Source organism: Ipomoea triloba, chromosome 4 (assembly GCF_003576645.1).
Source record: "Ipomoea triloba cultivar NCNSP0323 chromosome 4, ASM357664v1".
NCBI lineage: Eukaryota > Viridiplantae > Streptophyta > Magnoliopsida > Solanales > Convolvulaceae > Ipomoea > Ipomoea triloba.
In genome coordinates, this window is record NC_044919.1 from 26,012,166 (window position 1) to 26,029,771 (window position 17,606).

At 36.3% G+C, this 17,606-nt stretch overlaps 1 protein-coding gene across 1 annotated transcript; it reads right to left on the reverse strand.

Moving 5' to 3' along the window:
• Nucleotides 1-6,275: 6,275 nt before the first annotated feature.
• Nucleotides 6,276-16,288, reverse strand: LOC116016063 (wall-associated receptor kinase-like 9). The gene is made up of 2 exons (XM_031256227.1): nucleotides 15,316-16,288; nucleotides 6,276-7,387 (listed from the first exon to the last, which is right to left on the reverse strand). The coding sequence occupies exons 1-2, from the start codon at nucleotides 16,286-16,288 to the stop codon at nucleotides 6,276-6,278; spliced, it is 2,085 nt and encodes a 694-aa protein (XP_031112087.1).
• Nucleotides 16,289-17,606: the final 1,318 nt, after the last annotated feature.

Consider the following 17,606-nt stretch of genomic DNA (forward strand, 5'->3'; position numbering starts at 1 on the left):
AATGTGCTATTTGCTACCAACATTAGAACACTTAAACAATTACGGATTCAAGCTTCTAACTAGCAAATTAATAACTTGACAATTGAACAATGGGCCCTATTGCAACAATTAACCAAGCAATAATTCATATATATGAATATAACAGAAGATATATAGATAATAAAGTGCAAAGAATAATTTAGGCTAAATAAAGCTTACAGGGGTCTTGTAGAATTAAACTTCCATAATTCTTGAATTGAAAAAATAAGAACTCAGCAATACATTGTAAGAATGCTTACAATGTAAATGAAATTCTTTCTTGAATAATTGATGATTTTACTACTGAACTTATTGCCTATTTATACTAATTTAGGCTTAGTACTGTCCGTACATTCTTAACAGTAACTTGCGGTCGAAATCTGCCAAAAATCCCTCGCCGCACGCTGTCCGAATTTGACGCTCGTCGGCAGCCGAATTCGATCGTTGATGTTCCGAATTCCGATTCCGTCGCTGCTTTCTACGTACGTAATTACATTGAGGAAAAAGGAATTGGGCTGCTAATCTACACGTACTAACAAACAAAAGAAAATAATATAAAATAAAACTAAAAACAATTACAAAACTAAAAACCTAGTAAAAAAAAGGACAAAGTTTTGGGTTGTTGGCTGCTGAACATATATAGCATAATTAAAGGCATTTAAATTGGGCCAATTAATAAAAACAATATAAAGTAAAATATATAATTAGCTCAAATAATCAATTAAGCCCAAATCTTATTAATAGGTTCATTAAGCCTAATTATTCAACTAACTATTATATTAGGTACGAAATATAAAATAAAATTTAAAATAAATATAATGTAAACTAAATAAAATTAATTTATTATAAAAATAAAATATAAATAAGTATAAAAATAGTACTTATCAGTAATATTGTTTCTATATTATATTCACGTATCAATACTATTAATAAAAGTAAAATTCTACCTTTCAACTTTCCCGCACAAACTAATATTATTAATTAATTGGTAAAATAATTAATAAAGTTTAATTGATAAAAAAAATTATTTACCAAATTCTGAGAATAATTAAACCATTATAATTGTGAGAATAGTGGAATCAAATTTTGCTTAATTTTATAAGAAAAAAATAAATTATTAAATTATTTCTACCAATAATAATAATTCGAATACTTATCTATAGTTCTATATCTATACTGCTATTAATAAAATAAAATCATCCTTTGTGAAATTGTCGGCCAAACAATAGTAAAGATAAAATGGAAAAGAAAAACTGATATTACTAATTGATTGAAAATATAAAACGATCCTAATGGAAAAGGAAACAGAAATTAAGCAAATTAGAAAAGGAAAAAGACATTACTAACTGCATGAAAATTATTTAAAAACTTAAAAAAAATTAATTACAGTTTTCATCTGAAAACATTAAATTATTTAAACTTTAAAAAAATATATAATTAAATATGGGTTGTTAGATTTTTTGTAATAATTAAAATTAATTCATTCAAATATGGAGGAGGAAGAAAAAACTAAATGCGATATGGTGAAAATGAATATACTTAAGGTATAAAAGTATAATTGCACATATATTAATGTAATTGAGTAATAATAATTGCCTAATAATTATTATGGTAATTAAGTCAAGCATTGGACCATTGGTCGTTGAATTTATTTTTATAATAATTATAATTAAATTATTTCTCATTTTTTTTCATATTTATTTTAGTAATAATATAATTACATAAGTCATATTACATATCGATCTTTTTAAGATAATTGTAGACAAACAAGTCATATATTATTCAATTAATTGAGTAATACTTTTGCACTAATCCTATAATCAAATAAATGTACACGTTCAATATTACAATTTTTTATAATTGTTATCTTTATTTTTATTATCTTTTTTTTTTGAAAGTAAACGTATAGCTATTCCATTAATTCATAACATAAAACGTTTACATCAACGATCAATGAAATGGTAAACCTTTCTTTACAGTCAGACATAGAAACAACTTTTCTAACTATGCTATAGAGAACTTGAATCGCAGACTGTTTCCTAACTAGGAAGCTATGTTCCTTCAATGAACTTAAAGCTTCATCAAAGATCTGGGTCTTGTCTTTCTATTTCGCCGGAGTGACTAAAATTGACAAAAATTGAATAGTTAAGGTACGAAATTAACAGTTTTGAAAGTCGTGGATTGAAATTAATAGGACCCCTATAGTCAGTGGACCAAAATGGCAATTTGCTCTTAATGCTCTATTAATCGAAGAAAATGCATGATTTTTTTGAGTACTAAATCCATACGTACTTTCTCAACCTATTGAAGCACAAAAAGTTATTTTAAAAGAGTTCAAACCTGAGACTTCACATTTAATAGAGCCACAAATGTGTCATTAAGTTACAAGCTACTTGATAAAGAAAATGCATGATTGTGTAGTCAATTTCAACGTGGAATGATAGAATTTTGGCAAACATTAGCTTACCTCAATTCTTTTTNTTTTTTTTTTTTTTTTTTTTTTTTTACTTAGGTGATATCAACTTAATCGGACTAATTCTAATCACACAAAATAGTCTTATTAGAGTGACTCCAAAGGTAAATCGTGAGTCGCTCTATCTGCCCATTGAATCCACCAATCAGACCTTAGTCTTCGTATTTCCAGTAAGATTCGAACCTTTACACTCACTACAAAAAAAAACGTAAAAATAGCGACGGGTAATTTCCGTCGCTAACCAGGTGAAATCCGTCGCTAAACTGTTTTTTGACGGATTAGCGACGGATTTCGTCCGTCGCTAAAATTCTGCGATGCAATTTATTTTTGTCGCTACATAAAAATAATCCGTCGCTATATTTCTCCTGACGACGGTTTTGACGTCGAAATTTGTGATGGAATTACGACGGAAATTTTCGTCGCTAAAACTTGCGACGGAATATCCTTCACTAAATCCACAAAATTATCGTTGTTAATTTATTTTTATTATTTGAATTGTTCAAACCTTATCAACCGAAAAAGAACTTGGAGATTGTTGTAAGTTCAAATTTTTGTAGTGATTATCGCCTTCAATCGTGACATCAAGTCAGACGACAAATCATTATGCAAAGCCCAAGGCATCAATTTTTATTTTTATTTTTTGAAAACCAAAACAAAGATGCATTAATGTCGAATAGTCAAATGCTGAATACAAGTAGGATAAGTAGAAAACCAAGTACTCGGATCAGACTGAGACGTTGTTGCTCTAGTCAAAGCGTGAGCCACCGTATTTGCTGATCTAGGAATAAAATGAAACAACAAATCAACAAAATGTCGTTTGAGACTTAAGCAATCGCAGAGAACATAACCAATATAAGAGTAATTCGGTGAAGAGACCCCCAACACAACGTATTTGCCGGAGGCATCAATTCTTCATTCAGTAATATTTAAGTAGAATTTATGAATTCTCTATATGAAAAGTAGACCATATATAAAACTTCCCATGGCCTGGGCCTTCAGCTTTCTTGTACTGCGTCCATTGTTTTTATTAATTGAGTTAATTCCATTTTTAATTCTAGACTTATTAGGCGTTTGAGAGTTATAGTCCTCCATAATTTTTTTTGCCAGATTGTAGCGACGCTTATGGGTCGTTGGACACATTTAGTCCTCCCTCAGATGTGCTGTTAGTTGACCATGTAATTGAAGGGCTTTTAAGTCTTTTGATGTCTTTCTTGTTCAATTAGCTCGCATTCTCTCTCTCCCTTCCATTCTCTGCAAAACCTATCACCAAACAGCAGCTCATTGACTTACTCACCTCCTACATTTCTCTCTACAATTCACACTCCTCATCACCGTCTGCCACTTCCTCCCATCCCATGGTTTTTCTTAAAATTCTATTTGTTGTGAAGAGAGGGCAAAAGCTCTTGCCAAAGCAATATCTGGTGAAGCACTGCCATATGATCGCTTGAATGATTTCTGCCCAGAGAAAGGGATGATCCTAGCAAATGCTTCTGCCATAGTGCCATAGGAATGCAGCCTAGGACAGATGAAACCCCTGTTTGCAAGGTTGTCTTCAACACAACTCTTGTTATTGTTAGTGTACCTGTTATAATGAGAACAAAATTTAACATCATGAACCTCTTGGTTCAAATTTGAGGAGGCCTTGAAATCATACGATCTAGTATTTGATGTGATTTACACACCCAGAAACACTCGTCTTCTGCAAGAGGCTGCAGAGGTTGGAGCTGCCACCCTCTGCCACTTCCTCGAACCCTAATCCCAGATCATCCATTCTAAAATGGTTCTCGTCTCGCACGGTTCACCAACGCCAGGCTTATCTCACTACCGTCGACTCCAATTTCACGCAACTCCTCTTCCGGCTGCTCCGCAAGCTCAAATCCAACGGCCATGGCTTCTTCCCCCCGATATTCCTGACAGCACCACCACCGGCGCCGCAGGTAGCAGTCTTCCCAGCGTCTGTTTTCGGAAGTCAAATGGACTGCTATCTCGAGTTGCGGAGAACAATAAGGCCGAGAGGTTGATTCAAGATTCTGTTCGGCTTTTTGACTCAATAGAAGGGGATGGGATCATGGATGCGTGTTCGTGTTCAACTAATTGTTTAGATTCTTTAACTGTGAGCGAGGATCTTGTAAGCGTGGATGCGTTTATGGGGGCTATGGATGGCGTTTCAAGCGTGGATGCGTTTTGGTGATCGGTTTTGCAGAGAATGGAAAATGGAGGGAGAGAGAATGCTAGCTAATTGAACAAGGAAGACATAAAAAGACTTAAAAGGCCTTCAATTACACGGGCAATTAGCAGCACATGTGACGGAGGACTAAATGTCTCCAACGACCCATAAGCGTAGCTATAATCTGATAAAAAAAATTATAGAGGACTATAACTGTCAAACGCCTAATAAGTCTAGGACTAAAAAAAGAATTAACTCTTATTAATTTTTTCTCGCAGCATTTTGACTTTTCTATTTACATCACTATTTGAGTAAAAGTTGAAGGCATTTCTTTATGATGAGTATTAGACCACAGTTATTGACCACAACACAAGATCTCCATTACGACGCTTGAAAAATTTTTGCCTTAGGGCATGTTTGGTTGGCTGGAATTTTTTCCAAGGAAAATATTTTCCTAGAAGCTATGGGAAGTGAAGTTTTCTTGGGTTTGGTTCATTGGAAGTTATTTTTCAAAGGAAGTGCAATTCCTCATTTTCACCGAAAACAAAATCTTAGGTGAGGGTGAGATTTCTTTTTCCAGTGCAGTTGGGAAGAAAAAGCCAAATGGTAAGACAAATTTGCTCCTGTACTTCTCTCATAATACATACATATAAATAATAATAATAAAAGTATATAGGTCTTTTTGCATATTATTCCTTACCATTCTAAACCCAACCAAACAGTGGAATCAATATTCCCAGTAACTTATAGTAACTACTTTTCCATTAAATTTCACTTCCACTTCCCTTCAAATATTTTTCGCGAACCAAACCGGCCCTAAGTCTCCTAAAAAAGAAATTCTCTTATCCATCTTCGTCCATGAAAATTGTGCACTAATATGAGCCATCCACTGCACGTTAACCATCATAAATATTTGATAGTCAAAAACTGTTACATTTAACAACACTAAAGTATCATTTTAATTATATTATAATTTCATTTAACAATATAATATACGTTGTTGAATGAACTCTATTTTTTAGTTTCATCTTTCACACACAATTGTTTCATTTTAATAATACTAAAGTATCATTTTAATTATATTATAATTTCATTTGACGACAACTATGGTCCATTCTTAATAAGGAACGACATTTTTCCTAAACTTGGCAATATAAGTATATTTTGACAATAACTACCGCCAATAACAAATTAAAAACTAACCGTGATGGTGATGATAAAACATCAAAGGTTACAAGTATCATATTTATATGCCACCCTAAATTTGTACAAGTACAAAAAATACTCTTATACTCTGCTCTGCTCCATTTCTTATATGAGACATACTCAATCAATAAATAAGGTTATAAGTTTAATTATTATCCTCTTAGTGATATAAAAGTCAGGAAAAAAGGGGATCAAACACATGTCATCCCAGTAACATCCAAACATATGAGACATACACAAAAGGTTGTTTTATTTTAATTTATATCCCAATAATGATAAGCTGAAACTACACATAAAATGACTCCGATCCTACGCTCTGAGACGGGCGTACTTGAATATAAGAGTGGAGAATAGTTCAACTTCTGGTATTGAAGAAAAATAGATGTAGCAAACCAAAACAGTATGTGAAATTTAAGCTATGAAATCTGATTCAATCTCTAATGCTTCCATGGCCGAGGGGAGATGAGAATGAGATGCTTTAATGGTGTCCAACTCCGAGGCCACTTCTTTCATGGTAGGCCTTTTCTTTCCGTTCATGTTCAAGCAACGCTGCGCAAGCCAAGCCATTGCCACAACATCTTCCTTTTTGCCTTGCTCTATAACTTCCACATCAAGAATCTCCATGAGACGGTTCTCTTCCATGCTCAATAGAAAACGTGATACCAAGCTCCTATCTTCATCATCATCAAGTTCAAATGAGATTGGTTTTTGTCCTGTCAACAACTCAGCAAGGACAACTCCGAAGCTGTAAACGTCACTCTTTTCTGTGAACTGACTAGTCTGAAAATACTCAGGGTCTAAATAATCAAATGTTCCCTTCACTATGGTAGTCAAGTGAGTTTTGTCAATTGAAATGGACCTTGAGATTCCAAAATCTGAAACCTTAGCTCGAAATTTCTCGTCCAGAAGAATGTTACCAGACTTGATGTCTCTGTGGTAGATGGGAACTGATGTTGCGGAGTGGAGATAAGCTAATGCACAAGTCACATCGGATGCAATTCTGAGACGAATATCCCATGAAAGAGGAATGAGTTCGTCATCAAAATTGTTTTGTATAAGGCCAAAAAGTGTTCCATTTGGTATAAATTCATAAACTAAAATGGGAACTTCGGTCTCCAAACAACACCCCATGAGTTTCACAACATTTCTATGATTGATTTGGGAAAGAATGACAACCTCATTGATAAATGGCTCCAATTGGTTCTCGTCCACGACTTGAGATTTCTTAACTGCAACGATTTGCCCATCAATTAACATTCCTTTGTACACTGTGCCTTGCCCACCTCGGCCTACTATTCTATCAGCATTGAAGTGATCTGTGGCCTTATCCAACTCACTTGCTGTGAAAATCTTTGTCTTCTCTACTGTCCCTTCTTTGGCTAAGAGTTGTTGTTGTAATAGGAGACCTCCATTACGCTTGAAGAACTTCTGCCTCAATTTCTTCATCTTTCTCTTCTTGATGGCTTTATAGAGGATGACACAAGCCCATATTAACGACACTAATCCAAAACTTGCACTAACACCTGAGATTGAGCAATGCAAGAGAGGAATCGCATGAGATTTATCCTGATATGCATGTAATTTGGGATTAGTATTACAATTATCTGTATGTTTATCCTCACCATTTTCTCATTTTATAGGTTCCATATATCGTACCTCTCAGTCAAAATAAATAGGCCATTCCAACCCAACCCATGATAAAACTTAGCAAAAAAAATGACTTCTAAAAATGATACTCGGAAAATATATTAACAGTACAGGATGATAATATAAGCCTACGTAACGATAATAGTGGACAATTTCTTAACGCTAATCTTGTGATGGAAGTGCATCCATTCTGCAAGATGAAAAAACACAAATAATCAACAATTTAAAGCTCCAATTCGGTTTTGTCTAAGCTGCTAAAATGCAAGTTAGTTGTTGTTGTTGACACTACAAAATCTGTACAAAATGAATACATAGCATGGGCGGCAGCCAAATTTTATGTGTAGTTCAAAGAGAATGTACTTCACAATCACTCATTACACTTAGTAGTACGTGTTAGTCAATGCACTTCAAAGTTTAAAATACTATACTTATTAAAATGTTATGGCGTTTGTTTTTATTTTTTTAAACTTTATTAGTTCAACCTGTCCACAGTTTTTAGATAGGCTATTGTTCTCATCATTTGATCTAATACTTATATACATATATATGTGGGTTCAAATATCAACAACCCCATCCTATAAAAAGTGTTGACTGGTCTCATCTCAACTGCCCATTAGTATTTATCAATTGAAAGTTTTAGTTAAATAAAAAAACTTAGGATTTAAATTTATAAATATTATAGACTTTCAAACTAACAATATTTATAAAATTGATATATAAGGAAGATTTCAAGTGAGAACATATTCCTGTTTAAAAAGTGATGACTGATATGATCCATCCATTTGAGTAGATCAACAATTGATGGTTACTCATACATAAGGAGAAAAAGGGCATGATCAATTTAATAAATATTACCAATTCAAAAAGTTACAATAATTATAAAACTGACACAACCTCATTTTCCCTTATTTTTAGTAATTATCAATCATTGATCTACTTAAATGTATAGATAAGATAATCACCCTTTGCCAAAGACCTTATGGTCAAGTGACACTCGCCGGTGTACACTCCCATGTGGAAAGGAGTTGGTTCGAGTTTCAATGGAGTCATCTACTGACTCTTTTTGCTATATCCAATAACAAACAAATTAACATTAAATATTTGTGCCTCTAAACTTTACCTGAAAAGTCAATTAAGTCCTTAAACTTTTAAAAAGTGAAATTATATCATTTAGGCTAAAGTGTCATCCCGCACCATGAACCATAAGCGATTCTTCATGCCGCACCCCGTCATTTCATAAGTGATTATTCAATCCACAAACCATTAAATTTTTTTCACCTATAACTTTTTGCAGATTTCCAAGTTACTATGATGACATGGCATAGGTTATTAACTGATGTGGACCTTCTTTTTAAGTCAACACCCGAGCACACGCCTATACGCACACGAGCATATTTTGCATACTCGCCAAAATGGGGAGGGAGTATATCTCGGTCGCCGTCGTACTCTAGGAGGAGATATTCTCGGTCACGATTGCCGGTCAATCACCGCCCCGGCAGCCATAGAAGCCGGTGGGACCGTAGCCGCTCACCTTACTCAAGTAGGCGAAGAAGTCATTTAGGGACACCTCGCCATCGCAGAAGTCGCTCACCAGCTTCAAGACATAGAAGAAACCGTTCTCCTACCCCAATATGCTATATTTCAATTCATTGGAATTAGAGCATGATTGCTTTAAGCTATGAAAAGTTTCCAGCTTTTTCTTTTCGATCTTTTTATTCTAATGCATAAACTAGTTAGGCGCTAATTTACTTGCATATGTTTATGGTCTTTGAGTTGAATAGCATGCATACAGAGAACGAGAAAATTGAAGTAACGATGATTTATATTCTACTTTTCTTTTATCTCCATCTCATGCATTGAGGAATAATCAACAATCAGATTGTGACATAACAGATTTTAATGCATGTATGCTATTTGTTTTGTTTCTTTTGAGTTCTGATTGTATTGACATACCATGCTGCTAGCCAAGAATGCTAGTGACTTAACCATTGTGATCGATGGGCATTGACTTCAAATTAGGCAAGGCTAAAAGAAGAGCAAGCAAGGAAAGAGAGAGATGAAATGGACAAAATGCTTGAGGAGAACCGTAGGAGAGTAGAAGAGGCTCAAAGAAGAGAAGCTCTAGAACTTCAGCGGAAAGAGGAAGAAATAATGAATGAAAGTGGGGAGAAGAGTGAATAATAATCCAATCTGGATTCCGGCGGACCCCGTTAACTGCTTGATCGCCGATACTTTTTTCTTTTTTCCATTGAAAACTAACCAAGAAATATAAGCTTCTACTGTATATTTCAAACTAGCTGGAGAAGGTGTTAGAAGAAAAAAAAAAGTTCATATCAACATAGATTACCAGTAACTTGTAGGTAACCTGCAAAAAGTTCTAGGCGAAAAAAATTTAATGGTTTATGGATCGAATAATCACTTATGAAAGGACATGGTGCGGCATGAAGAATTGCTTTTGGTTCATGGTGCGGGATGGCACTTTAGCCTATCATATAACCTGTTAAATCTGGACAATAAACCCTAGAAATCGGTAAATGACCTGCTATTGTAGGTCGTTAAAGTTCAAGCGTGAAAATCCGCCGACTAGCTACGATCGGAATGTCGTCAGTCGCCATTCCTGATTGGAGGTCTAGTATTGTCAAAGTGGGTCAAAACCTGCGGGCTGACCCGTACCCGCCCCACAATGGGGAAGTTAAGGGTTTAGGGTTACAAAAAAAAGTTGCGCGGCCTGCGAAAGAGCGGGCCTAATGAGCCTAACCAACTAAGACCCGCAGCTCGCGCGGGTTGCCGGCCGGCCCGCAAACCCACCTTATTTTATAAATAAATAAATATATATTTATATTTATATATATAGGATCGCGTTCAGGTGCGTACTGGCCGCCAGGAGAGAACTGCGAACGAATCACAGCGCGCCACGTGTCCGGAATGTAGTTGCACATAACATTATAACTAGGTGCATGTAATGTTATAACTAGGTGCACATAGGTGCACCCATGTGCATAAATGTTAACAAGGTAAATTACTTGCACCTGTAAGTGAAAATAGGTGTACACGTGCAAATAAAATGTATTACAAGTGCAAGTAAATTGTACAATGAGCATTAGTACTAAATGCACCTAATATTATAACTAGGTGCACCTAATGTTATAACTAGGTGCACATAGGTTGCACCCAGGTGCATGAATGCTAACAAAGTAAATTACTTGCACAAGTGCAAATAAAATGTATTGCAGATGCAAGTAAAATGTATTACAGGTGCAAGCCCAGGTGCATGAATGCTAACAAAGTAAATTATTTGCACAAGTGCAAATAAAATGTATTGCAGATGCAAGTAAAATGTATTACAGGTGCAAGTGAATTGTACACTGAGCATCAATAATAAGTGCACCTAATGTTATAACTAGGTGCACCTAGGTTGCAATAGGTGCATGAATATTAACTAGGTAATTACTTGCATTTGTGAGTGAAAATATTTGCGAAAATAGGTGCATGAATATTAACTAGGTAATTACTTGCATTTGTAAGTGAAAATATTTGCGAAAATAGGTGCATGAATATTAACAAGGTAAATTCCTCGCACTTGTAAATGAAAATAGGTGCACTTGTAAGTGAAACTAGGTGCACTTGTAAGTGAAACTAGGTGCACTTTTAAGTGAAACTAGGTGCACTTGTTAGTGAAACTAGGTGCACTTGTAAGTGAAATTAGGTGCACCAAAGTTCCAGTTATTTACGAAAGTGCCATCGCGTCATTCTTTTAAAATTGCATCTGATTCGTTGATCTGGACACGTGGACGCCTGTGATTTGTCCGCAGTTCTCTCCTGAGCGAGAGTACGCACGAGAGTGCAACCGTATATATATATATATATATATATATATATATATATTCACGTGTATTGTGAATATATATTTAAAAAAAAAAGATGAGAAAAAAAGTCTGCGGAACCCGCCAACCCACGTGGGGTAAGCTAGAGTTGTATGAACTCTAGCCCGTGGGCCTAACAGGCTGGCCCACTGATAAGTGTAAAAGATGTTACACTTATAAGGTCGTTCTCGGGTCACATTGCACACAATCGCTAGCTTTTATGATTGATTTGAGCTTGAATTGCGTTAAAATGTGTGTTATTTGCCATTAGCCCACATTCCACACTTGGTTAACCATTTTGAAGGTAGAATAATGTGCAAAAAGATGGAAAAAAGGCATGGATTTCAAAGATTGATTCACAGGCGAAAATTGGAAGCAAAGAACAGGCACGGACGCGCCTTGGACGCGCGTCCGCCCAGGCGTCCACGTTCCACGCCTCCGAAGTTCGAAGCAGTCTGCTGCGTACGCCTGGTAGACGCAGCCCGGATGCCCGCGTCCAAATTTCGGCTCTCTGAAGTTTGGAACGTCTGCTGTGGATGCGAGTCGGACGCCCGCGTCCGAATTTCACCTCTCTGAAGTTGGTTCGGCTCTGCTGTGGACGCGGGTCGGACGCCCGCATCCGTTTATTACCTCTCTGAAGTTTTGTCGCTGAGCAGGATTTTTGGCGGTTGAGCGAGATTTAAATAGAGATTGGGGGCATTTTTGCAAGGGATCCCACTCATTTTTCCAGATTAGTCTAGTCTAGAATTTCTCTCTCTAGAATTAGGTTAAAATTCTCTCCCAATTCCACTTCAATTCCAATCACATTTCAATTCAAGTAGCTAGATTTGGAGAAGATTGTGCACATCAACTTTCAATTGATCAAGATTGTTAGAAGAATTTCATTTCCATTCAAGTAATATTCCAATTTCTACTCTTGTTATTCAATTCTTAGTTTGTGATTTGATTTGTTGAGTTGATTTGTACTTTGATTTGTTAGTTGATTTCAATCCTTCTAGCTTAGATTTGCTCAATTGTTTTAATGATGCCTAGTTTAGAGATGTGTGGCTAGTTACCTTGTGGATTTGGACTAATTGAACATGCATGTGTTTCTTGAGCTCTCATATCATATATCTAGGGTAGAATGATGCTTTTTGGATATCTTGATTGTGGTTTGGGGTGTTTGTTTGACCTCTATGCCAACTAGGCCGGTTGGACTAGAGAGTTAGGGTAGAAAGCTTTCACCTATGAGAATAGAGAATGCTTGAAGACCTCACCAACCTGTTTTCCCTCTCACCTCTGAGAAAAGGGAGAGGGAAGGCAAGAAGCACATAACGTATTTGTCAAAATGTCTCTTCTAGCTTAATGATCACAAGGATGACATTACGGTCTAAGAAGTGAGTCCATTGACCACGAGAGTGGCGGTGGTGCGAGTGACCTTGTCTCATGTGAGTCCTTTGAGCGTTTTCAAGCCCTAGTACTTTAGGAAATCAAGAGATTACATGTGTGCTAGGTTAGTCCGAATCCTCCTTTCCAATACTTGTTTTACAACCCTTTAGCTTTCGTCTTTAAGACATCTTTAGAATGACATATATAACCATCTTGATTAGGACTAGCTTTTGAAAAATAGGAGCTCTTGTGACTAATTCCTTGTCTACCGAATCCTTCCTTGCCCTTCCTTGAGACCGACACTCGGGAACTTCTTCCCGTTTTAACACCTAGTTCTTTCCACCTCCCGCAAAAACTACACGTTTCACCCACCAAAGCCCGCTAGAAATTAAGCCCGCGGTAGGGCGGGCCTAATGGGAAGGGACAGGCCGACCCGCTTTGACATTTCTATGGAGGTCGTCTTCCCAGACGGAAGTCGACCAGTTGGTCACCATTTGTCGGCGGAAGGTGACCATGGTCCCCTTCTGCAGAGGAAGGCGACTACTGATAGCCTTTGCCTTCCATGGAACTAGTGGTCGCCTGTAACCCCTCGTCTTTCCGATAAGTCTAAGGGTCGGAAAATATATCTTTAGGCTATGACATTCATAAGATGATCTCCCGATATGTCAAGGGAATTTTTATACGGAGGTATAGTTGTCATTAAGCTGCGATCGTTCGTGCCGGTCACGAACCGTAAAATTTTCGAGGACGAATTTTCAGCTCGGATTTCCTTAAAAATTGATGATTAGGCATGTTATGACTAAGTATGAACTTCCTGCTTAGTTAAGTTGAAATTGGATGAGCTATAAGGGTCGAAATTTATTTCTGATCGTACACCGCGAAATTTCCGCAGTGTACCGAACCTAGCCCATTTTGGAGCTTTTGACTGGAATAAATTTGTGGTTTCGAAAATTATTCTTTCTGGATTATTTTCCACCGAAACTTTATCTGTTTGGACCACAACTGATATGTTGTGGAGATATTTTATTATTTTATTATTTTTTTTCCTAAAGCTTATCCCATAAGTTGGGATTAAATATAAAAGGAATTTTTTTTCCCTTTTCTTCCCCAAATGCCAAAAAGAGAGAGAGAGAGGTGTGATCATCTTCCACCATTTTTTCTTCCAAAGTTCCATAGCCAAATCCTTCTAAACTTCCAATTTATTCGGTAAGTTTTCGATATTATTCGGTAGAAAGCCTTGTAATCCTTCCTAGGTTATGAATCTATGCTTAGTTTCTTGATATTTGATGTTTTGGTGTTGATTTGGACCTAGGGTTTTAAGGTGAAAGTTGGGGAAAGANAAGTTGTTGAGGACGATAGTTAAGGATGTTGGTTGATTTTAAGTGTGAGATGGACATATGAAGTGTATCCAAAAATGTTTATGAAAACTTACGTTGAAAAACGTATGCTATTTTGATATAAAGGTTGTCAAAACCTTATTGTTTGAGAAAATGATGTTTGAAAATCCTTCAGGGGCTAAAGAGGTAGCAGATTTCAAATATTGGACTCATTGGTGAAATATGTCCAAAAGAAATGATTTGAGTAAGAAAAATTGAAGGAAGAATCATGTTTTCAAAACCGTAGTTTCTAAAGTAAGTTGAGGAGGACCTTGATTGACCCACGGGTGGCTTTAAGTGCCCTTGCCCAGTGGTCGTTATATTGTTAGAGCGAAGTCTATTCGCCGTTATGTCGTCATGTTGGAATAAGGAGAGGTGCCCACGGGAAGGCTTGAGTGCCACGGCCCGGGGTTGGGATAAGGGAGGAACCTACGGGAGGGCTGGAGTGCCATGGCCCGAGGTTGTAGGCCTCACTCTTACTATACGAAACTAAGGAAGTTTTAAAAATGAGTAAAGAGTTACTCTGTAACGTCTTTGAGAAAGAAATGATTTTGTCTTACGAGACGAGTGGATTTTGATTCACTGAACGATATACTATTTTCCAAATGATTATGTTTTCAAACCTTTGTCTACTTTTGAGTGACATCGGATTTCCTTACTTAGCCGTCGCGCTAACTGCACTTCAATGTGTTTCTTATCAGTTGCAGATTAGTGTGGCCCCTGTAGCCGATGAGCTCGGAATAGAAGGGAAGTACAGGTTGAGGTCTACTCTTTGATGTAGACAGGGATTGTTATTAATGTTGTAAGTTTAGCCTGTGCACTTAGAGTGGAGTTTGTCAAAGAGGTGATAGAATTCACTCTAGGTGTGGCGGTAGCACCCGGTTTTCTGTTGATATGATGTAAGCTTCCGCAGCGTTTTATTACGGATTTTGTAATAAATGTAAGAGTTGAAAATTGGAGTGTTACATCGCCATCCTCCGGGGAAGGCGACTATTGGTAGCCTTCCGCAGATGAAGGCGTCCAGTCGCCTTCCCCGTTAGAAAGCATTTGGTCGCATAAAAATTTCTATTTCATAATACAACTAAAGTATCAAAATTAAATTCTCCAAAAATATAATAGCAAGCAAGCTCAAACATCAAATATTTTAGTATAACTAATTATCTGCTTTAATTTTATTTTTAATTTCAAGTTACGTACCTTGGCATCCATTTGGTAAGTAAGCGTTCCCGTCTAGGGGATATTTGCAGCCACAGGTCGCATATGTCCGTCGTAATTCCTGAGGAAACATGTTGTTATATGGACCGCAATCGCGTGAGTAGTGAGGCAAGCGAGTCATCAGGTCGTGTATTGTGACGGCCCAGGTCCAAAAGACCGGGACAACCAGCTTGTCTTCCGGTAGCAGCTTGCTAATAGTTTGAAGGCTGAATCCGCGGGCAGAATAAATAGCAGGAAAGAAGGCATAGTTGCAGGAGGCGTTGACAATGGATGAATTTGCAGCGATATTGATTTGGTATGCATTTACATCGTTGTGAAAACTAAGATGGCAGCAGTTTATGCCGTTGCAATCATTTGCAAATTTAGGTGCTGGCGTGGTGGTGTTATTGCTGCAACTCGACTTGCAACTGGACTGTAAGAATTCTGGAACGGGGGGCGGGGGCGTAGTGAGGACAGCGCTGCCGCAACCATAAAACATGAACCTGTTGTTTTTGGAAGAGTAAAAGAATGGGGTTCCAGATAATTTTGTGTTTCTCATTACAGAGAGATTGGTGGTGGTTTGGCATAAAGGAGAAAACCACTCTTTCATTACTAGTACTTGTGACTCGTAGGAAATGCTCACAATCTCTCTTACACCATCCTTGTCATCAGAGAAGGAGCTCAGGAAAGGTTTCTCCAAACCATGGGAGGATTTGACGCAATTTACGAGGAACCATTTGTTCAAATAGCAATCTTCGTCGGGTCCAATTCTAAATGGGTAGAAAATGCTAATGTTGCCGCAAGTGCCTCGACAACTCTTTGGAACCATAGGTATCCCACTTTCTCTGTACGAATCATAATAATTATTTCCGAATTCCCAAGATATCTCGTATTCTGCTGCCAAAGTGAGCATCACAATGAAGCTCATCATCAGCATAGTCGCCAATACTATTTCTTTTCCGGCGGACCTCTTCATGATTCTCACTCTACTTCTTTTTTAGATCTATTTCTCTGTTGTTTTTTTTTATTCACCCTCTTGTATAAGTCTTAGAATGTAACTAATTCAATGCCTCTTTATAAGGGAGCATGCAATGTAGTCCTTGCTCGGTTTAGGGATCAAAAAATTTAAGAGGTAAACCAGTCTAAGTTGTTTAGGGCTGACCCGCTCAAATCAAAAGATTGGAATTCAAACTCAAAGTTACAAGGCCAAAGACCTTGTGGTCCAGTGACACCCAGTTGCACCCCTACATGGGACGGGTGGTTTCGAGTCTCAGTGAAGACGATATTGGCTCTTTGTGTTTCATTTGGTTGAGAAAGTAGTTATGAACAGATATTTACTTGTAACAGAGTCAATAATACTCAAAAATAAACTCAAAGTTACAAGTTTAGAGTGGATTAAAATTAGAAAGAATTTAATACTCTATGACTAAATTTGATAGCTTAAAAGTCAATGACTAAAATTAGAAACAAGTGATAGTCCGATGATTAAATCTGAAATTTAATTTCAAGCAAATTTTATTTTTAGTTCCTCAAAACATTGTCACATTTAGACATGACTCATTTAATTTTATCATATTAAATCATTGATTTTTATTTGTTTGTCACAATTAATCATCATTTTAGAATTGTATGAATCCACGATTTAATAAATGTTGCTAATATGCAATTTAATCATTCAATTAATAGAGTTTACATGGGATGAAGAGAAATTACATTTCAAGTAAGGGACTTCAATAATAAAATTACATGCTAAGCTACTTCTCTTTATTATTATATGATGAAATTAAAACTAAATTTACACTACATGCAAGACTTAATTGATAAAATAAAAGTGTCATTTTCACAAAGTAGAACCAGTCAAGTATGTAATATATATATATATATATATACACACACACATATATATATATATATATATATATATATATATATATGTATATTGGTCTTCTTTCCCGTAATTTCCACGAATTGATTTCTATGTAATATTTTCTTCACCTAGCTAGCCAGCTTCCTCATAATTTCCACCAGCTGCCTAGCTTCCTAATAATATGACCTCTGATAGATCTGTTCATTTTTGTTTATGAGAAAATTGCACTATTTGTCCATTGAGCCATAGAGAAATAGTAAACTCAATTCTTGCATTGTATACCGACATCGTCACTTTTATTATAATTTTTAAGCTGTTTGCAAAGTAGCATTTTCGCTCCTCAATTAATGGTATTTTTGTTAAGAATAATTGTAAATAGATTTTGATGAGTCAAAAGTGTAATTTAGGTTGAAAAGTTTATATTCCT

What these genes read in the sequence shown, in the direction of transcription:
- LOC116016063 (XM_031256227.1), bottom strand. Translation starts at nt 16,288, where the DNA reads ATGAAGAGGTCCGCCGGAAAAGAAATAGTATTGGCGACTATGCTGATG. An exon ending in CTTACCAAATGGATGCCAAG is followed by an intron (nt 7,388 to 15,315) that starts GTACGTAACTTG and finishes GCTCAATCTCAG; the next exon opens with GTGTTAGTGCAAGTTTTGGA.